At 36.8% G+C, this 23,634-nt stretch overlaps 2 protein-coding genes across 5 annotated transcripts in view; one reads left to right on the top strand and one right to left on the bottom strand.

Annotated features, from left to right (window-relative positions):
• Nucleotides 1-8,868, bottom strand: part of LOC126817362 (non-lysosomal glucosylceramidase) — a 62,101-nt gene extending 53,233 nt beyond the window's left edge. For all 3 annotated transcript variants that reach the window (XM_050544292.2, XM_050544289.2, XM_050544294.1), the window contains exons 1-4: nucleotides 8,576-8,868; nucleotides 2,850-2,938; nucleotides 1,958-2,073; nucleotides 715-939 (exon numbers count right to left, since the gene is read on the bottom strand). In XM_050544292.2, the coding sequence (XP_050400249.1) occupies nucleotides 715-939; nucleotides 1,958-2,073; nucleotides 2,850-2,938; nucleotides 8,576-8,745 (600 nt within the window). In that variant the 5' untranslated portion in view covers nucleotides 8,746-8,868. The remainder of the gene's footprint in view (nucleotides 1-714; nucleotides 940-1,957; nucleotides 2,074-2,849; nucleotides 2,939-8,575) is intronic.
• Nucleotides 8,869-8,932: 64 nt separating this feature from the next.
• LOC126817388 (RAB6A-GEF complex partner protein 2) lies at nucleotides 8,933-20,376 on the top strand. 2 transcript variants are annotated; one of them, XM_050544345.1, is made up of 9 exons: nucleotides 8,933-9,027; nucleotides 10,725-10,894; nucleotides 11,606-11,769; nucleotides 13,259-13,342; nucleotides 13,817-13,966; nucleotides 14,733-14,873; nucleotides 16,253-16,380; nucleotides 16,928-17,105; nucleotides 17,885-20,376. In XM_050544345.1, the coding sequence occupies exons 2-9, from the start codon at nucleotides 10,779-10,781 to the stop codon at nucleotides 18,106-18,108; spliced, it is 1,185 nt and encodes a 394-aa protein (XP_050400302.1). In that variant the 5' UTR covers nucleotides 8,933-9,027; nucleotides 10,725-10,778; the 3' UTR covers nucleotides 18,109-20,376. The 2 variants fall into 2 exon arrangements, with proteins under 2 accessions (XP_050400302.1, XP_050400303.1); XM_050544346.2 differs by lacking the exon at nucleotides 8,933-9,027 and adding an exon at nucleotides 9,318-9,458.
• The last annotated feature ends 3,258 nt before the right edge of the window (nucleotides 20,377-23,634 follow it).

Below are 23,634 nucleotides of genomic sequence, written 5' to 3'. Positions count from 1 at the left end.
ATAAGAGAGAGAGAGAGAAATGGGGATTAACGTCAACTCGACACAAACTAGGTAATTTCGGGACTAACATATGGTTTAATTTTATTTCAATATTTCGCTTGCACGTAGGGGTCTTTAGCAGTGGGAGGAAACGGAGGACCCGGAGAAAACTCACGATGTTGGACAGGTGACCCTACTCCTTGTCACATACAACCGGGAATCAAAACCCCGGCAGTTGACTCAATGACAGACAGTATGATAATTCGCTTGCACGTAGAGGTCTTTAGCAGTGGGAGGAAATCGGAGGACCCAGAGAAAACCCAAGAGGATGGACAGGCGACCCTACTCCTTGTCACGTACAACGGGGGAAGTGATGATGGCAAAGCAGGCTGGGAATTACTATTGAATTTTCTCGGACAACACCAAAATAGAACCAAGGACAACTTGGTTAGTAAGCTACTTAAAGAGCTACTCTGGCTCGTGGGCAGAGAGCTACAGGGATACAGCTGATCTACTTACAGAGCAACTCTGGCTTCTGGGCAGAGAGCTACTGGATTACAGGTGATCTACTTACAGAGCTACCCCGGTACCCAGGCAGGAAGCTACTGGGATACAGGTGATCTACTTACAGAGCCAACCCGGTAGAGAGCTACAGAGCTACCCAGGTACCCAGTAAGAGAGCTACTAGGATAAGGTCTTAAATGGTACAAGTATTAAAATTAAAAATGAACAAACCTGATATTCGTGTGGGTATATTGGTGATATCTGACGACAAATTAACCGAACATTATGTTTTTTAATATTATAAACAGTCCACGCTCGAGGATAGAGTGCATGATAGGTTGCCATACCACCAGGGAATCCCCACGACCATGATTTTAGGGATTTCCCTTTCTTGACTTGTGATGATAATACTTGTTGATAAATTGTCTCATTATTACGTCGTATACAAACAATAAACTGAAACAACAAACAAACACATGTGTAAACAAGCCAAAAATGACACCGTTGTTCCCTACTTTAAGCCCTAAATAAATTTGATGACAATCGTTACTTACTTGCACATTTATTTTATAAGCATCTAGCATTCAAATTGCTTATCACTTTATTTAAATAAAAAACTTGTTTGAATTAAAAATTGTGTTTGAATAACAAACATTGTTTAAATTACAAACAATTTTTCAATTACAAACAATTTTTCAATTACAAACAATTTTTCAATTACAAACAATTTTTCAATTACAAACAAATAACAAATAGTGTTTGAATTACAAAAAAAACTACAAATAGTGGTTGAATTACAAATAGTGGATGAAGTACAAATTGTGCCTGAAGTACAAATTGTGTTTGAAGTACAAATTATGTTCAAATACTGTTTGTATTTTGAATAACAAATCATTACAAATATCATTTGAATTACAATTATTATTTGCTCTACAAATATCGTTCAAATTACAAATATCGTTTAAATTATAAATATTATTTAAATTACAAATACTATTTTATTTGAATTACAAATATCTTTTAAATTACAAACATTGTTGAAATTACAAACATTATTTGACTTACAAATATTATTTGACTTACAAACATTATTTGACTTACAAACATTATTTGACTTACAAACATTATTTGACTTACAAATATTATTTGACTAAATACTATTTGACTTACAAATATTATTTGACTTACAAATACAAATATTATTTGAATTACAGATATTATTTGAATTACAAACATTATTTGAATTACAAATATTATTTGAATTACAAATATTATTTGAATTACAAATATTATTTGAATTTGAATTACAAATATTATTTGAATTTGAATTACAAATATTATTTGAATTACAAATATTATTTGAATTACAAATACAAATATTATTTGTAATACAAATATTATTTGAATTACAAATACTATTTGAATTACAAATACTATTTGAATTACAAATACTATTTGAATTACAAATATTTACCTGATTGGCATCGACCGTATTATGTCTATATATCCCTGGTATCATTTGAAACCGACAGAATTCTCCACGATAGCCACGTCCTATAGTTCCACAACCAATACCTCCTATAGGACACCCTGAATAATACATTAACCAAGAGATAATTGTAATCATAATAATAGAAAAGAAAGGAGTAGGAGTTTTTAACATTCCTCGAGTTGAACACAATATTATGGATATTTAAAGTAGCTAAGTCTCCAACTAAATATCATCCAAAGTCTTCCACATTGAAAATGCGTCGTCGTCGTTTCTGGGGTTAAACGTCCACTTCCACCAATATACAATAACAACAAGCATGTTGAGCAGGTGTCAATGTTACAAGTCATTTATAGCATGCTTCATTCGTTAACAAGTTTAACACCTCGGCCTACGGCCTCTGGTTCAACAGGTGACTATATCAATATGGCCAATGAACGGTTAGACCTATTTGATAAGGATGACTTCAAGTTTGGTCCAAGGTCACAAGATGTAAACAGGGCTAGCGCTAATCCCAACCCTAACCCTGGAGCTAGCCCCAATGCTTACACTAACCCTAACCTACAATCGCAACAATCACATGCCAAGTCTCTAACTCGATATCATCCAAAGTCTTTGACATTGAAAACACAAATTATTTGTCAATTTACATGTAAATCAACATTGATGTTGTGATCTTACGTGGAAAAATTGGCTTCTGATATCTAATATTTAAGACAAAATGAAAATTTTACCATTGGTAATGATTGAAATTTTCAATATATTCCCTGTTTCATTATCTATTTTTTTAACTATTATAGTGAGAACTGTCAGCTCTTTATAGAAATCTTACATAATGCATGTTTAATGTTGTTAAAATAAAAGAAAATATTGTTACCATATATAGGGTTATGAGGCAAGGGATTCAAATGATCTATAAACGGTTTCTTTCCTTGCTTTTTCTTCTTGGCCCACATAACACTGTACCTGGAAATAGTAGAATCATTCAAGTTAGTGAAGTGTCAAAAGGGTGTATCTAAGAATTTCTAAAGATTAAGAAAGAGAACCTTTTGCATTTCAAAATTTCCACAAATCAAGATACAACATTTGGACACATGATACCCAGAACAGTTCTAATTGGCGTAGAGATACACAGCTTAGACAGAAATGTGCATATTAATTGGGAGATTTTAAAAATGCAAAAAAGTGTATTTGACTAAATTCCCGGGATACACCCTTTTGACACTTCACCGACGACATATAACTTTAAGTTGATCTCAAAATTTGCATTTTATTATTTTGAAATCTATTTTGGGGAATTTAATCCTTATGTCTAAATGGAATGACATGGGGTTTACCTCCTATTTTTCTGGGCTAAGGAAGAAACCAAATAGTGTGCAATGAGGGCTTACTCTTACATCGAATTCCAACTGCTAAGGGATCTTTTGCGTGTACGCCAATGTATACACAGGACCTTGGTTTTTTGTCCCATCTGAATGACTAGACAGCTGTCCTACTTCCTGTATCACTGACAAGGGGAAACCACGTCGGCAAATCCTGATTGACATTCTCGGCCAATGCAGGGATCGAACATCTTACCCACTTAGCCACCGTGTCTCCCTCCACTTGCAAAGCAAAACAGAAAATTTTCACTATTAGTATTTAAAGAGGTATTATAATAGAGAGAGAGAGAAATGGGGTTTAACGTCCACTCGACTCGACACAAACTAGGTCATTTTGGGACTAACATATGTCCATATGTCGCTTGTGCATAGGGGGTCTTTAGCAGTGGGAGGAAACCGGAGGACCCGGAGAAAACCCACGAGGTTGGAGAGGCGACCCTACTCCTTGTCACGTACAACCGGGGATTCAAAACCACGCCAGTAAACTCAATGACAGGCCTTTATGACACAGCACGCGCGTGCTAACCATTCGGCCATCCAACCCCTGTATTATATAAGAGATAAGTGTTGCATTTCTTGATCACTGATAAAAAATAAACAACCCAATTGATTATTGATGTATAATGATTAATTTTTGAACAGTGGTCAGAAAATTAAACACTTGTAAATTGGACACTCATTATCAAAATTAATTAGTAATCTTTAAACTAGATATCAAGTACAAATTAGATGATTTGGGGTGATTTTAAATGATTTTTATTAATTTCAAACAAAGATTTGATACTAAATGAATGTGAAAGAAATTAGTGCTAGATACACAAGATTAAATAATACCCAGGTTACAGTGACACTGGAGCACAATATTGTGGAAGTGGGGCTATGTACATGTAAGTACAGAATAACAACAATAATAAATGCATTTATCACCCAATAATACATTCTACAGTAGATATCGCTTGTGTGATAAATTTCATGATATCGCTTTACATGAATTTGATTGGTCAGTTAAAAAGGAACTATATTTGTATTTTCAAAGAACAGTTCATTTTGGATTAAAAGTAACTTCTTTTTTTATTAAAAATGAATTTTTTTATTTAATTTACCTTGATGGAAACACTAGATCAATATAAAGGACTTTGCAATGGTTGAACTGCTGTCAAAATATGATGTATCACTATGCCGTAATGTAATCAAGTTCAGTAAAATTGAAGTCTATAGCAAAGAATTATATTTATTTATTTGTGCATGTAAGAAAGGATTGGGTGATATATAAAATCTTTTACTCGTCCTTTTTGATATCAAAAAATATCAACAATCGTCGATAAAAAAAAAAATCGACAGAGCCTCTTTTTTTTTACTTTATCGACTTGTGTTGATATTTTTTGATATCAAAAAGGACTTGTAGGAGATTCTCTATATACCAGTGACATTTTCTTTTCTTTCAATCAAAGGTTTAGAAATTATACAAAGTTGCCAGTACAATATTTTCATAATAGAGAGGGAGAGAGAGAGAGAGAGAGAGAAATGGGGTTTAACTTCCACTCGACACAAACTAGGTCATTTCGGGACTAACATATGGTTTAATTTTATTTCAATAATTCCCTTGCGCATAGGGGTTTTTAGCAGTGGGGGGGAACTGGAGAACCTGGAGAAAACCCCTGAGGTTGGAAAGGCGACCCTACTCCTTGTCACGTACAACCGGGGATTTGAAACAAGGCCAGTTGACTCAATGACAGGCCTTATGATACAGCACGCACGTGCTAACCATTTCGACCATCCAAGCCCCCTTCATAATCGATGTAAACTGAAGTCAATGAACTTGACTGGTTAACATGACCAGGTAAAGCGTATAGACAGTCAGTCTCCATTTTATTCACACAAAAAAACAGCCATTCAACAATCGGCTTGGTATTAGCTCAATGCAATAAACTTATTGATTTAGAATGCGTGAATTTCATATAGTAAAAATACTATAGGGGTTATTTTAATTCTATGAAAGGTGCTCTGTTTAATATATAGAAGTGGTTAAACAAATGGGCGAAGTGTTTCAGAGTTAATTGATTATATATACACAACATGGATGTCAAGGGTTAATTCATCTATTTAACAGCACCATAGTGTCACACAACAAGTTCATCATAAAAATGCTGGCCTTTCACCATATTTAATAAAAAATTATAATGATATATTATAAATGTAAATCAATATCAATATGTGTTTAATATATCTGTAAGTTAATATTGATTATCCCTGATATACACGTAATTCACAGTACCAGCTGGGTATTATAGTTATTAACATAATAATCATAATACTACTAGTATATATCATAACACTTTAACTTATTATAAACCTAGCTGACTCATAATTCACAAGAAATGGGGTGGAATGTCCTACTTTTCTGCAGCAAAGGAACCAATGTGTTTGAGAGAGAGAGAAGACCTGGAGAAAACCCCACAAGGTTGGGAAGGCAACCCTGCTGGAGAGGTGACCCTACTCCTTGCCACGTTCAAGCGTGGAATCGAAACCAGGCCACTTGACTCAATGACAGAGAAAAAGAGAGAGAGAGAGGTTTAAGGTCCACCCCACACAAACTATGTCATTTCGTTACTAACACATGGTTCAAATTTATTTCAATAATTCGCTTGCGTGTAGGGGTCTTTAGCAATGGGAGGAAACTGGAGGACCCAGAGAAAACCAACGACGTTGGATAGGCGACCCTACTTCTTGTCACGTACAACCGGGGAATCGAAACTATGCAGGTTGACTCAATGACAGATCTACATATCCAACTGAAGACCACGCCCAAGGGAATGAAGACAGGTACCATGCTAACGCTTCTTCAAATTCCAAATGTCAAAGTTATTTGGACCTTAAACATACATTATGTAAGAGCTAAATCTGCCTATTTCAGGTCTTTCTTTAGGCCTGAAATGTTATATAAATTATTAATTAGACATTTATTAACATGAAAAGACCATAATCAACTCTCAATGCCATCCAATAGCTCTGTTTTTAAGTAGATTAGAATGGTTCAGCCATTTAATGATTTAATTTAAAAAAAGAAAAACGAGGCTAAGACTCGAATGACCAGTGCGGTGGTTACGAACAATGCACACATCTTGTCAAAACTACCATTATTGATAACTTTGCACAAACTAATGAAATCTGAATGAAATTTTCAATATATTCATTTTGCATTATCTATTTTGAAATATTATAGCAAGGCTAAGACTCGAATGACCAGTACGGTGGTTACGAACAATGCACACATCTTGTCAAAACTACCATTATTGATAACTTTGCACAAACTAAAGAAATCTGAATGAAATTTTCAATATATTCATTTTGCATTATCTATTTTAATATTATAGCAAGAACGGCCAGCTCTTTATCTAAATCTTACATATCTTTAACAGAAAGAACCCAACCACTCTCGTACGAACTCACATGACTAGTGACATACATATTCCTGAAGCAATGGCCCGAGAAATCCCTCTCAGCCCTTTGCTGGATTGGCTTCCAATACTTGAGCTTTTGAGGGAGTGAGTCTATTCTTCCTGTTCAATCAAATCTATCCCAAGTACAGCAACATGACAGCACTTCGTTTAATCTGGGGTCTTCCCTAAAACTTTTGACAGTGATTTAAGGTATTAAAAACGGTGAAAGTATGCTCGTCTCGAAACAGTATTGTTTAAATTGTATCAATGTTGATAGCCTCGTTTGTCACAAAATTAGTTTTTCTGCAATATTCTGCTATGCACTGGTTAATTGGGCATAATAAAATCGTGAGTCATGACATAATGTTATGTAAACATATTTGGTCCAATGTGGAGCTATTTTTAAAGCGTAATCAAATTGTTACGCAGTTAGCTATTGGTTGTTAATCAGACTATTGGCCAGTTATAATTTGGAACAGAAATTTGCTTTCGTTAAAGCAGTGTTTAGTGGGATTAGCTGTAATCAAACGAAACACTGCGGGAAGTATGGTGATATATGACCAAATACTTTCTTATACTCTATACAATATGGCTTCGCTTCTAACACTACCAGTACAAATGAAATGAAATGGGGTTTAACGTCCTACTGTTCTGCTCCTATGCTGGGCTAATGAAGACGGGCATACACCATACAGTGTGCTATGAGGAAATTTTGCCTGGGCAGCGGCACTATTGCCTACTCTTATATCGAATTCCAACTGCCAAGGGATCTTTTACGTGCATTCCAATGTATACACGGGACCTTGGTTTTTCGTCTCATCCGAAGGACTAGACAGCGGTCCTTGTCAGGCCCTCCGTCCTGCATCACTGACAAGGGGGAACCACGCCGGAAAATCTGGATGAACTTTCTTGGCCAATGCAGGGATCGAACACCCGACCTCCAGGCTAGCGAGCCAGCATCTTACCCACGTGATCCCCTGTCCTACATGTGTATATATGCATTTGGAGCCATGGTGGCTAAGTGGGTATGACGCTGTCAATTTTTTTCTCACAGAATTACCTAAATTTCGTTTCATCTTATATGGCCGAGTTCGTAACTTTGTGCATTACCCTTTCAATGAAGTCCGCTAAGTCGGTTAGAAGACGGAGACGTATTTTTTAACAGCGTGTTGTGTCGCTCATACTGACTCTAGCGAGGTAAGCAAGGTCTTATTTTCTCACTAAGATGTTCATTTATATTGTTCAGGCGTTCACAGGGACTGACACGCGACCGTTTAGCAGTAAAAAGTTGCCCAGTAAAATTAACTGGGAAGCCATTGGAATTTTGACAAGGATTCAATAGGAGAGTTCCTGAACGTAGAGGCCGAGTGTAATGAGACCAACGTTCAGAGCTGAACTAATTCATATACATGTATAGCCTGCAGGACATCATTCTGTAAGTAGCATACACATGCATAGTTACTTTGGACCATTTTGTCAATGCTCAATGATATGAAATAGAGCATGGAAATCATATAAGGAGAATGATTTCACACAAATTCAGCTGCAAGGTCCTCTGCAAACAAAACATGACTGGGAACTTGCAGCTGGTTAGTAGAAAGGGCAGTGCATACCCACTTATATGTGTAATTTTAAGAATTTGCATAAAGTTCTACAATGAACAAATGGTAACAACAGTAGTAAGGATAGAAGTGACCATGCACACTGAATTTCACACCTAAATTTCTATTTTTCAACACCTTCAAAAAATTTAAAGAAAAATAACAATGAACAATACAAACCTCATGCTGAGACCTAAATATTGTGGAATTTGTGAAAGTCTTGGCTTGAAGAAGGGGGACATTTTATCTTGGCACTCGTATGAAAGTTTCACACGCCATCCAAAATCGGGAACACCTTCAATCTTCTCTGACGGCGTTCTGGGACCTCCATCTGCAGGTGCATGCGACATTTTGCACAAATCGTGTGAAAACTATAGTAACTGCCTTTTCTGACCTGAACCCGCTGTCTTTCGGTTGACTGAGTTACTTGCTACCTGTAAATCAATTTAAATACAACAACAATTGATTTGTTATTCATAACCCAGGTAACTTCCGGTCTCCAGCCGGTCGCGACTTTTTTATGATAGTTGGTAAATTAAAATTTAGGGTTTGGTTTTTGGGGGCTTTTTTTTTTAGATGGAAAAAAATATGTTCTCTAATTTCTATGAAATTTCTAGATTAATTCTACAGAGGTAATTATTAATTTGTCAATTACGTTCGTTGTTCTTTCGGAAATCCGGATAGAATGCTCTCTGAGGCGAAATGAAAAGATTGGCATATTGTTCTATATTAGATTGTCGTAAATATTACAATTGACCTAGTTAAGAAAAACTTAATTATTCTGTAGTACATTGACTACATTTTCACCTTTTTTATGATTCAAATAATCGATAATCTGTATATGTAACTGTTGGGGTATGTTTTAGTATTTATGACTAAAACAAAAAAGTTCAGAAATGTCAACAAATTACGACATCAGTATATGATGACGTTGGTTTTCGTCGATTAGCTGAAGAATTTCAATTGATGCGAGGAATTCAATGATCATAACTTATTTACATGTAGTTACACCCAACATAAATGGTTCTATCGATCGATATTATCCATTGCTGAAATATCTGAGGTATTGATTTTCAGGCTGCAACGAAAACGCCCTTATCTTACACAGTAGGCTACAGGCTAGCCTAAGGTTTACAAAATTGACAGATTGGTTGGACAATGATGACTGAATCGGTCCAGATTGTACAAAACATAATAATAATAAGCTTACTTAGTTACCTGAGTGAAAAATTCCCATTTTTTTTTTCAATATGCACAATAAAACCATTAATCATTGAATTCTATTCCAAATTCATATAGCAACGTTCATTAAATTTATTGTAAGAAATGGTCATTATTGAGTTTAATATTTAATTATATATGTTCAACCCTTAATTCAATAATTGGTTCTCTTAAAAATATAGATAAAGAAGGGAGACCATTTGAAGGCTTAAATGAACATTAAGGAATTTATATAATCTATCTCAATCCCACCTCTCATAAGTTAACGATCAGTGTGATTAAAAATAGACACAGTAGGAATACTTGAATGAATATTAAGAAATTTATTGATCTCAATCTCTGAAAAGTTGTCAGTCTAGAAAAAAATAAATGTACTAACATACAAGCCACAAAGTGTGTGTCAACAGAATATGTTGTATTACGATCCCTATATAATACTAATAATTATTGAAATAAAATTGAACCATATGTTAGTCCCGAAATGACCTAGTTTGTGTTGAGTGGGTGTTAAACCCTATCTCTCCATTTCTCTCGTTATGAATTGACAAAAAGCTGAGGTTCAAAGTGTACCCCCTGTTGTATGTGACAAGGAGTAGGATGCCTGTCCAACCTCGTGAGTTTTCTCCGGGTCCCCCGGTTTCCATCCACTGCTAAAGACCCCTACGCGCAAGCGAATTATTGAAATAAAATTGAACCATGTGTTGGTCCCGAAATGACCTAGTCTGTGTTGAGTGGACGTTAAACCCCATTTCTCTCTCTCTCTCCATAAGTGTACATAATGGTGTGCACGTAAAAGATCCATATGTTGGAAATCGAAATTGAAGAAGAGTATGTTGAAATGCTGCTACCTGGGCAAAATTCTCTTACCTTGCATTACTCTTAACCATCCGGGGGGGGGGGGGGGGGGAGGAGATGGCCAAATGATTAGCGTGTGTGCGTTGTATCATGAGTCAGCTGGCATAGTTTTGATTGGTGATAACAAGACATTGGTATTCACAAAGATTTGCATAGGCGATGTAACTCTGTAAAATATAATTTGCAAATAAATTTGTCATTATTTATTTTGGTATAGAATTAAGTTCATTGTATCTTCTTCATTGTATTTCAGATAATAAACTGAAGACTAAGAGAGTATGATAGGTTGCCAGTAGAATAAACAATAATGGTTGAAGTATTGGCTAATTTATCGAGAGGTCCTGTCTTCTTGGCAGGGGAGACTATTCACTGTGAGATATCGTTCCATCATCCTGGTCCACCATCAAATACAGGTCGTACAGAGTGAGTAATGGATATATAACAATACTTGTAGACAAAACGCTGAATACAGAAATGTGATTTTTTGAGCACTTTGTCTACAAGAGTATTATAAATTGAATTACACATGAAAGAATGATTTATGTTGTGTTAATCTTGACTAGGAGTTTAGAAATTCGTCGCTTTTCTGGCGAATCTGAAATTTTTATGTATTAAGAATTATGCGTTTGAAATTTGCATTCTGTTGTTATCTCTGTAGCCATCAAATATTAAAATTTATTTATGATTTAATATTTCATACATATACATCAGGACACGGAACGTCATTTACATAAACGTTATTATTTGATGGACATCGAGATAACAACAGAGTGCCAATTTCAAACGCACAATTCTCAATACTTAAATATTTCAGATTCGCCGGTTCGCCAGAAAAGTGACGAATTGATGAAATATTTATGGCGTAAGGCGATTATTTGTACAATATACAAGTATGATTCAGTGAAAAATGAAGTGAATTGCTAGTGATCTTATGTGAAAAACATAGTCGTAGACCGGCAATTTCTCTATGTTTTAATCCCTATTTCACTGCAGTGTTTATTTATCGAAAGGTTCATTTTGTATATTGAAATATACCTATTGATGGTAATGCCTTATTTAAATCCATTTAGCTCTTGAATTGATACTGAATTTTGAAAATTAATGTTTTGATATTTTTGTTTAACTTTATTACAGGTCGCCTAGAGACAATAACAGAGTCACGTTAGCTTGGGCTAGCGTACAAATTATATGTCAGTGTACTGTCAGTGAGTCACGTGTTTTATTGCCACGAGGACCTCTACCATCAACAGCTGATGTTTCTTCTACTGGCTGTGATACGTCTTTTGTACCCAACAAAGGTGAGGATGCCGTTAAAGATCCTCTGCATGCCTTTAGCGTTATAGAAATCCTTGAATCTCGAATAGGAATATCAGTCCAAAAATTGTTCAATTCCATATCGTAAATAACGAATTCAAAATTCGATCATTCTCTGCTGCTCCCTATGTAACAAATGAAATGAAATGAAATAGGGTTTAACGTCCTACTGTTCTGCTCCTAACCTGGACTAATGAAGACGGGCATACGCCATACAGTGTGCTATGAGGGAAATTTTGCCCAGGCAACGGCACTATCGCCTACTCTTATATCGAATTCCAACTGCCAAGGTATCTTTTACGTGCATTCCAATGTATACATGGGACCTTGTTTTTTCGTTTCATTCGAAGGACTATCCGATTTAAAAAAACGTATTATTATATCACCGTTACACTCCAAGGACGACTGAATTCGAATTTCGTGAAAATCGGCCCAAAACTGACAGACAAAATGGCCGCCGTTCGTTCTCAAATAGCGTAAAAGTATGGTATATCAAGGTTGTAGACCCTATAGAGATCACAATTTTTATCTGATTTTGTTGAAACTTGAAATGTAAGTTTAAAACCCAAAGATCTTGGTTACTTTCGTTATTCGCGCATATCGGACCGTAACTTCCTAAATTATGACCCCTGATTGTAGGAAAAATCACTTTCTTTTTAGCTTGTTCTCTATCCATCTCTCGAAAATGTGGGCGTATTCTGCCTGGCAGCCGCTGGTTTAATGTAATAACCACCCAGGTTGTTGTAATGTATTCCATGCATTCACTGGTTTTATAAGTATTAATAAATCTCACTAAATCAATGTCATTCAGTAATTGCAACAACTGATTTAGTACAATTTAGTACAGTCTATCTTTTAGGTCAAAAAATAGGGCTGGGACACTATTCCAAAATTTCCATGCCGAAAACTTGCCGTAACAGACCGTTTCATTGGCTAATCCCTCACATCATCCAGAATGCAGGTTATATAACAACTCTTCTAGATCCTAGTGTAGTAAAGACAAGTAAAACGAAACGAAATTTAATCAGATTGATCTAAAATAATACATTTTTCGACAAACATATTGAAATATTTATTTCTATGGCTATGTGTGGAAGGGAGGTTGGATGGTCGAATGGTTAGCATGTACTGCTGTATCATGAGGCCTGTCATTGAGTCAACTGGCGTGGTTTCGAATCCCTGGTTGTACGTGACAAGGAGTAGGTTTCCTCCTACTGCTAAAGACCCCTACACGCAAGCGAATTATTGAAATAAAAATAAACCATGTTAGTCCCGAAATGACCTAGTTTGTGTCGGGTGGACGTTAAACCCCATCTCTCTCTCTCTCTCTCTCTCTCTCTCTCTGTCTCTCTCTCTCTCTCTCTGTCTGTCTCTCATTGTATTGTCACCTGTATATTCCAGTTCAATTACAAATTAATCCAATATATAATTTTTCATTGATCTTTTTTTTCATGAAATCTATTTATATTTAAGGTGAACGAGGATTGACTGTTTTATCAACAAAACCTAAAATACTCTTCTGTGATTTGACCCTAACGGCAGGACAAACAAAATCATGTAAGTTATATCTTATATACCAGTGCCTTCTGCTAAATAGAAATTTCTGTTTCCATGGAAACAAATTTGAATTAGTTTTTGCTATACAAGGGCACAGGATGTTGATGATGAAGTCTAGAGAGAGAGAGAGAAATAGGGTTTAATGTGCACTCAACACAAACTAGGTTATTTCTGGACTACCATATGGTTCAATTTTATTTCAATAATTGAATAATTCGCTTGCGCCTAGGGGTCTTTAGCAGTGGAACTTAGTGGAAGGAAACAGGAGGACCCAGAGAAAACCCAGAGGTTGTCTCGTACAAGCGGGGAATTGAAACCACGCCACTTGACTCAATGACAGACCTTGTGATCCAATGTGCACGCGGTAACCATTCCGTCACTTAACCCCTCAATGAAGAAAGAAGAAAATCTACCTAAATGATATGTTTTGAGATATGACTATGTAAGTTTAAAATGTACTATTTTATTTTTCAGTTAAATTTGAAGATGCTATCCCGACTGATTCTCCGCCATCTTACCGAGGACAGGCCGTCAAATACTCGTATAAAATTATTATTGGTACCCAGAGATTTCAGCAACCAACCAAATTATTACGTATTCCATTCAGAGTTTTAGTCTTATATGGTATGTTTATTTCTCGAAGACAGATCCATGGGATATCATCAAAAACAAACCAGCGCCACCTATAATCTTCCCTGAGATCTTTTGATGGGCCTCTTTTAAATTCAATTGAATCCACATAAGGAATTTATATCCCGCAGATAATTGGATTGTGTTTCATAAAATTATAAATCTATGAGTGGCGAGTATCAATCCCAGATTTCTCTCATAGAAGCGAATAGTTTCGTTCATTTCAAACTCGTCAGGTTTAAATGAAATTGGGCGGATGTTCCCTTTATATTGTCGTCGAGAACCGGAGAACAAAAAGGGATCTTGGATGGACCTGCGCAGTACTGTATCACCAGAGCAACTGCTTCCGTTTAATGGTGAACATAGACACGGCTAAATAATTGCCGTTATAAAATGCTTATTTGTATAGACTCTAAGGCTCCCAACCCATTTGACTGTGTCGTTTAAAATAATATAAACAAGTGGGAATTATTTGGATAACCGGACTGGGTTGTTGAATTGTGTGATATACATACTAAGCTTTCCTAGTATTAGATAGCATAATTTGGAACTCGTCCAGACATGCATGCTTAGTCTACAATCGGACTGAGTATTCATCTGCTATTTGGCAATTGTGGTGTCAGGTTTTATGATCATGACGTGTTAAATTATATTTGGAACGTGTTTAACCAGTTCTATCACATATGTAATAATGACTGACACCAATATTGTCGATTAAAGCAGAATAATTTGATTGATTGACGATATTTATATTTTACAGGATTGAATGATCTGAGTGTTTATAATGAAACTGATGAAGTGGCACCAAGTAATCCATTCTTACGACCTAAACAAAAAGAGAATACTATATTAGATATCGCTACACAAGTCATGGCAACTGTTACAGCAAGAAAATCACCACGTAAGTTTAAAGTTTAAACTGCTTTCTGTTAAAGTGAGAAATTATTAACACATACTTATGGAAGAACAATGACTGATTTATTTGGGCGGCGTTTCGAAGAGTATTCTCTTAACACTTTCAAAACATCGCCTAAATAAAACAGTAATTGTTTTTCCAGAAGTATGTAAGTGAGAAATGGTTGTTGGGACTCAAATTTTCACAGATTGCTATTTTACAGATGTTATTTTACATAATTCTTTTATTGCTATCTTCTGTATCATAAGGTCTGTCATTGAGTCAAGTTGGCTGGTTTCGATTCACCTGTCCAACCTCGTGGGTTTTCTCTGGGTCCTTCGGTTTCCTCCCACTGCTAAAGACCCCTAAGCGCAAGCAAATTATTGAAATAAAATTGAACCATATAATAGTCTGGAAATGACCTAGTCTGTGTTGAGTGGAAGTTAAACCCCATATCTCTCTCTTGCTCTCTTAAATTATCTGCCCTTGATCATTGTGCTATTTTTATCGGTCAATCAAAAAAATTGTTAAATAAATAAAAACTGACAAAAAAACATCTCTCCCATCAAAAAGATGTTTTAGGGAATCTTTTTTGTGTGCATGTCACTTGTGTTGTATTAAATTTCTAGCAAACTTTCTCATTGAGCGATCAAGCCACTATATTGTTGTGAACAATAAAACATAAACAGTGAAGCTAAGACTAGTTTGTAAACTCTTTTTTGATTGGTTCGTAGGGTCAAGCTACGATCAAGGGTAGATAATTTGAAATCGTGAATAACCCTAACCCAGGGTATAGTGGATAGAACGGAATGAGACCACTGAGGAAACGGAGGATAGTGGATAGAACGGAATGAGTACACTGGGGATACCGACAATCTAATTAAAATATAGATCTATATTTCGTTTCGTTTTTTATACTTTCGATGGCCTACACTCCATGTAGATCTAACAAGTTATAGTGGGAGTTCACGTTCTATGACGTCAGGTACCAAGCAAGCGACATTTGACCCGATTACCTCAGTCATTCGATTAACCAATGAGCGACCGTCATGTATTTTTTTATCTACTTTTGCTTTGTTTTGATTTCTATTGCTGCTAATGTCTACCCATAGTTCCGCGCAAAAAAGGTCAAACGCTCGATTCGACAGACCTTTCGATTGGCTGACCCCTTATTTCAAGCAGAACACAAGTTAAATAACAACGCTTCCAGATCCAAGTGTAGTAAAGACAAGTAAAATCGAAATTTTGAACTATAAAAACGAAACGAAATAGGAGATACAGAGGATGGTACACACCTGTTTGAAAAATATATAAAATTTCAATTTTGTCTTTCTTTTTAGACTCCGAACATAACACATCCTGCATTAGAATATTTGTTATTTCAGATTCATACAATATAACAAATTCACAAGGTCGTGTAGCCAAATTATTATTATTTAAACAGGCGTTTAAATTAGGGGATGATATCGTCGGGGTTTTTGATTTTAAAGATGGAACAATACCTTGTGTACAGGTAAGTTCAATACCATGTGTATAGGTACAACATGTAAGTTAGAGAATATTAATTACAGGTAGGGTTTTGGGTGGGCAAATGTTTAAACACATGCACGTTAGATCATAAGGTCTGTCATTGAGTCAACTGCTGTGGTTTCGATTCCCAGCTTGTATGTGACAAGGACGTAGGGTATTCTGTCCAAACTCGTGGGTTTTCTCAGGGTCCTCCGGTTTCCTTCCACTGCTAAAGACCCCTAAGCTCAAGCAAATTATCGACTGGACTGGACGTTAAACCCCATTTCTCTCTCTCAATCCTCCTCTCTCTCAAAATTGATTATCTGGTGCTTGTTAAATGACATCACCATACTGTGTGTATGTTCTATAATGACATTACCATACTGTGTGCATGTTCTATAATGACATCACTATAATGTGTGCATGCTCTATGATGACATCACCATAATGCTAAAGACACTTATGTGCAAGCGAATTATTGAAATAAAAAATTAAACCATATGTTAGTCCCGAAATGACCTAGTTAATTGTGAAATTATTTCTATTTCCAGTATTCTGTCACATTACAAAGCGAGGAACAGATATCAGAAGAATGTCGTCAGAAGATGAGTCAAGGTTCGGCCATTACATCATATGTTAAACACCAAGAGATGTGTTTACATGTAGATGAGACTCATATGTCTATACCTATACCTCTTACAGCTTCACCTGGTTTTATTACAGATATAGGTAATAATATTTACACCTCTATTACAGGTATAGGTGTTCAGCAGAAATATTCTGATTGTTATTTGTTTTCGGGGGTTGGATGGCCGAATGGTTAGCGAGTGCGTGTTGTATCATAAAGTCTGTCATTGAGTCAACTGGTGTGGTTTCTATTCCCCGGTTGTATGTGACAAGGAGTAGGGTCACCTTTCCAACCTAGTGGATTTTCTCCGGATCCTCTGGTTTCCTTGCACTGCTAAATGAAATGAAATGAAATGGAGTTTAACGTCCTACTGTTCTGCTCCTAAGCTGGGCTAATGAAGACGGGCATACGCCATACAGTGTGCTATGAGGGAAATTTTGCCCGGACAGCGGCACTACGGCCTACTCTTATATCGAATTCCAACTGCCAAGGGATCTTTTACGTGCACGCCAATGTGTACACGGGACCTCGGTTTTTTGTCCCATCCGAACGACTAGACAGCTTTCCTTGTCAGCCCCTCCGTCCTGCATCACTGACAAGGGAGAATCACGCCGGAAAATCTGGATGAACTTTCTCGGCCAATGCAGGGATCGAACACCGACCTCCAGGCTAGCGAGCTAGCGTCTTACCCACTTAGCCACGTGATCCCCCCTTGCACTGCTAAAGATCCCTATGCTCTCGCTCTCTCTCTCTCTTTTTTTTTCAACAAAAAATTAAGAGTGCTTAAAGGTCAATAATTCTGTAGAGCTTCAGCCTTATTCCTTTCTATTAAATGCACAATGTATGCATGATAATTTGGTTTTAATTTCATATTTTTCAGTGTGTTTACGATGGCGATTACATTTTGAGTTTGTGACATTATGTGAACCATTAGACCCAGCGGAGTTAATGGAGATTGGTGAAGAGTTCTCGAGTTGGCGTGGACCCGCTAATATTAATGTAGAAACCATGGTGTGGGATCTACCCATAAAAATCTTCCCAGCTAATCCAGTACATGTGTCTAGTGTCACTATGATGAAATCCGCGAACACTATTAAAGTCTGAAACAAATAAAAATCAAATCAGTTATTTGGACATTTGCAATGGTCATTGGTAAATAGCCGTGAGGTAAATGTAATGGCACTGCAATGAGACTCATGTAATGGTCATGTGGTAAATGTAATGATACTGCAGTGATACACATGTAATTGATGTAATCTGCTGATTCAAACAATAGTCATGTGGTAAATGCAATTGTACTGCAGTGAGACACATGTAATGGTCATGTAATGATCATCTGGTAATTGTAATGACACTGCAGTGAGACACATATAATTGATGTAATCCACTGACTTACACACTCTTTGTTGGTAAATTGCCATATTGTGATTGTAATGACACAGCAGTGAGACATATGTAACCTAAATCTGCTGACTTGAACAACGAATATAATTTATTGTGTGGTGATGGGTCCTTAATTTGTCAATCAGGAAGTCTTGGAAGGAGGAGGGAGGGACAGGGGAAGTGTAATCATAATTTGAGGGATTTTGAAATCTCTTGCAAGCTACAATATTGTAACAGTTGAATCTTTAAGGAATATCAGTCCAAAATTCAGTTTCATATTTACAAAGATACGATAAATGGAAAATTGTGGACGTTAAACCCTTTTTTTTGTCTCTCTGTCTTTCGATTAATGGCTTATATAGAAAGATCAAACAGTATGTGAATCCAACACAGACAATCCAAATATCATAGTATTCCGTTCTACTCCACTAACCCTGGGTTAATCCCACTGCTAAAAGACCCATACGCGCAATCGAATTATGAAAATAAAATTGAACCATGTGTTAGTACCGAAATGACCTAGTTTGTGTCGAGTGGTTAAACCCTCTCTCTCGCTCTCTCTCTCTCTCTCTCTCTCTCTCTACTCCACTATACCCTGGGTTAATCCATGGGGTTTTCACGATTTCAAATTATGTGCTCTGGCCTTGATTGTAGCTTGAGTCTGCAAACCAATCAAAAAACAGTTTACAAACCAGACTTACTAAGACTCTTTAGTCTCTTTGTTGCAACACGATGAGAGTTACTTCCCTTCACCAACTTTTACTTTGTTGCAACACGATGAGAGTTACTTCCCTTCACCAACTTTTACTTTGCAATTAATGATTTATGGGATTGGTCGATCAAAATAACAAAATCATCAAGGGCACCACAGAGTTTAATTCTAGTCCCAGATTTACCAAGGCCCACAAAAAAGGGGTTTCGGGCCGACAAGGAAAAATCATTCTGACGAGACGAAAAACTAAAGTCCCACATGTATTTGTATATCATTGGATGGATAATATAGATCACCTGATAGTTAGCCATAGTGCCACTGCCCGGGCAAAATTTCCCTCATTTTCTCATAGCATATGCCAGTTGGTCGACAAAATAGTGAGAATTTAAACCCTTTTTAATTTCATTTTGTAAATAAAGCCTGGATTTGTTTAGCTCCTAACTACCTGAGTGATCTTATACAAATCAAAAGTGGAGAAAGAACAACTCGATCAACATCAAAACACGACCTTGCAGTTCCAAAAACGTTGAAGGTATCATGTGGTGATAGGGCATTTTCAGCAGCAGCACCCATCCAATGGAATAAACTGCCTGCAAAATTAAAGGAATCCAGAACTTTAGAGTCCCTTAAAATTATCCTTGAAGACTCACTTATTTAACTGTGAATACCAAACGTGACAGTGCAGCTCAGCGCCATCGAGTAGAACAGTTCTAGATGAGAGGCACTATACAAATTCATTATTATTAAGTAACCATTTTTTTGCGTTTTAAAGATAGGTTCTGAAAAGTTTTGTTAGTAATGAAAATACAGAGCTTGACTAAATTTGGTTTAAATGAGGTGGAAATACTATTTTTGTTAACCAGGATCTGTTTTTGTATACCAGCATCTGTTCTTGTATACCAGAATCGGTTCATGTATATGAGGGGGGTTGGATGGCCGAATGGTTAGCACGCGCGCTGTATCATACGGCCTGTCATTGAGTCAACTGGCGGGGTTTCGAATCCCCGGTTGTATGTGACAAGGAGTAGGGTCGCCTGTCCAACCTCGTGGGTTTTCTCCGGGACCTCCGGTTTCCTCCCACTGCTAAAGACCCCTACGCGCAAGCAAATGATTGAAATAAAATTGAAGCATGTGTTAGTCCCGAAATGACCTGGTTTGTGTCGACAACCCCATTTCTCCCTCTCTCGCTCTCTCTGTATACCAGGATCTGTTCTTGTAAATGAATGTAAAGTGTATATTATTGTAAATAACATAAAAATAAATTATATTTATTTAAATTATTGTTCTGAGTGATTGATATCAAGACCTTGTTCTGGGGGGGGTGTTTTGCCTATGTTGTCGAAATTTGATCCAAATTAGATCAGGGTTCATGGTGGCTAAGAGGGTAAGATGCTGGCTCGCTAGCCTGGGGTCAGGTGTTCGATTCCTGCATTGGCCGAGAAAGTTCATCCAGATTTTCCGGCGTGGCTCCCCCATGTCAGTGATGCTGGACGGAGGGCCTGAAAAGGACAGCTGTCTAGTCGTTCGGATGGGACGAAAAACTGAGGTCCCGTGTTCGGAGCAGAACAGTAGGATGTTAAACCCCATTTCATTTCATAAGTTAGGCGAACTAAACAATGAATCCAGGTCCCAGTTAAAAGAGTGATCCGACAGGGCTGGGGTAATGGTAATGGAATGTAATCATTACATTTTTCAAGTAATGGCCATGTAATGAGTAATGGAGGAAACCGGATGACCCGGAGAAAACCCACGAGGTTGGACAGGCGACCCTACTCGTCACGTACAACCGAGGATTCGAAACCACGCCAGTTGACTCAATGACAGACCTTATTATACATCTCGCAGGTGCTAACCATTCGGACATCCAACCCCCAAACAGAGTAGAAAATTACATGTATAATTTATTGCATGCCACATAAAACATAATATTTTTTTAGACATAATACACGGTTGATTAATGTCAAGTCCCGCGACTTTATTCAACCAGCTTAATCTGTTCTCGACTAGAATAGTGTACTGAATGGCTCACTATGTCCTCAAGCATTTTAAGAAATTTTTTCTTGAATCAAGATTTATGTCATAGCCCTATTTCTTCCTAAGACCGTATGTTTTAATTCTACCCTTAGTCACCATTCGGCTAAATAAAATAAAACCAAGTACGAACAATCCAAACCATTAGACAAAATTCGAAGTCCGAAAAAAACGGTATAGGCAAAATAGTGTAATCAGCATATGGACTGTTCACCGTGTACAAAATACACGACAAACGTATTTGTTAAGGCCAGCTCAATTCTTGTCAAGGTCGCTGGGATGTAAATAAGGTTATGACACGTCATTGTTATAGAGATTGTAGGTTAGGGTTAGGTGAGCATTGGGGCTAGCTCCAGGGTTAGGGTTAGGGTTGGGATTAGCGCTAGCCCTGTTTACATCTCGTGACCTTTGACCAAACTTGAAGTTGGCCTTATCAAATAGATCTAACCGTTCATTGGCCGTATTGATACAGCCACCTGTTGAACCGGTTTAACCAGAGGCCGTAGGCCGAGGTGTTAAACCCGTTAACGAATGAAGCGTGCTATCAATGACTTGTAACATTGACACCTGCTCAACATGCTTATTGTTATTGCACAGAAAACCCACCCCACTTCTCTATATGATTTCTACTAAAACTAATGTAAACCAGCAAAAGTGTGCTGGTTATTGCACGGTTAAGCTCCACCCAATCTACTCGAGGGAAAACAATCTGCTTATTCAACGAAAAGATCAAAGGAAGATATCCCGTCCATGTTACAAATATTTTTAGTGCACTATCAAACATTAGTTATCTAGAGTGATTTGTCGTTTTGCCGCTAGTTTCTAGACAATTCATATTTTCTTCATTTCGTGCTATTTTGAATTCATTAAGATAATATATGTGACTTTATGAATGATGCGATCGTGTGTTTTGAAGAACGAAATATGGAGGCGGTAGCTTAAATTAACTTATATTGACACCGAAAAATGAATTAAGCTTGTTTCTATGTCTTATGGCTAAATATATAAATTGTGACATATTAATTTATTATCAATAGTACGTCATTCTTTATTTATTAGTTTGACAAGAACAAAAGCTGGCAATTCGTTATGTACTTTAAAATACTAGAATGCCTATATTGTTTTAAAAAAATAAATAAATAAATAAAATAAAATAGTTATAATGAACTAGTTTGCTTTTTAAAAAAAAACAAAACAATCTAAACAGTTTTTTTTAACGATCTGATTAAAATACAGAACTATATTTCGTTTCGTTTTTTTTTATACTTTCGATGGCCTACACCACACTGATCAGCAGTGAATATTCGCCAGGCCGCTACAATCACTAATAATCGTGGGTTTTCTCCGGGTCCTCCGCCCCCCCCCCCCACACACACACATGGCTAAAGACCCCCTACGCGCAAACGAATTATTGAAATAAAATTGAACTATATGTTAGTCCCGAAATGACTTAGTTTGTGTCGAGTGGACGTTAAACCCCATCTCTCTTTCTCCCCCCCCCCCCTCTCTCTATCTCTCTCCCCCCTCTCGTTCTCTCTCTCTCTCTCTCTCTCTCTTTTACTCTTATACTCGCGGGTGCATCAGGTGCAGGCTCACTAATCAGGATATTGAGGATTAGCCAAGATACTTTTCAGACATTTTACAGCGTGGTTTTGTCCCTTGTCAATGATGTAGAACGAAGGGCTTGCCAAATCCTTCGGATGGGACGAAAAGCTGAGATCCAGTGTACATGTTGGCGTGCACGTTAAAGACCCCTCGATGGTAGGAATTCGAAATAAGATTGAGATGGAGAACCGCTACTCGGACATTTCCCTCATAGCACATATTCCCGTGTCTTCATTAGGTCGTTTGGTGTCGAAAAGTAGGACCCTAACCCTATTCTATCCCTTATACTGACTTGTTGAAGTCATTACATGTTTTTATCTATGCAAGTCAAAGCACAAGTCCCAAAAAGATGCGTGAACTGTTTTACTTATTTCTCATTTTTTTTAAAATGCCACAATAAATAATTTCAAGCTGAACTATAACTTTACTCGCTGTCAAATTGAACAATGAATAATCAGCCGTGTTTTTGTTAAAGCGTACCATAAATACGTTGTAATATTTAGGAAAAAATAAAATAGATTTTCTAGTCAAACAGTTGACCCTTTGTTTAAAAAAGATGGATGTAAGGTTGTGATAAAATTATTAATGGTCTAATCTACCGGAAACTATTTATTTTACACTATGATGGTGACATAAACAATTAAAAATAAACTTCATGGCACTTGAAGTATTTAAAATAAATGCAAATATAGTATTTAATTGGGTTATGTTTGAGAGAGAGAGAGAAATGGGGTTTAACGTCCACTCGACACAAACTATGTCATTTCGGGATTAACATATGGTTTAATTTTATTTCAATAATTTGCTTGCGCGTAGGGGTCTTTAGCAGTGGGAGGAAACCGGAGGACCCGGAGAAAACCCACGAGGTTGGACAGGCGACCCTACTCCTTGTCACGTAC

Source organism: Patella vulgata, chromosome 4 (genome assembly GCF_932274485.2).
Source record: "Patella vulgata chromosome 4, xgPatVulg1.2, whole genome shotgun sequence".
In the NCBI taxonomy this organism is placed as follows: domain Eukaryota; kingdom Metazoa; phylum Mollusca; class Gastropoda; family Patellidae; genus Patella; species Patella vulgata.
Note: the sequence above shows the minus strand (reverse complement) of the source record. Positions and strands in the feature narration are given on the sequence as shown.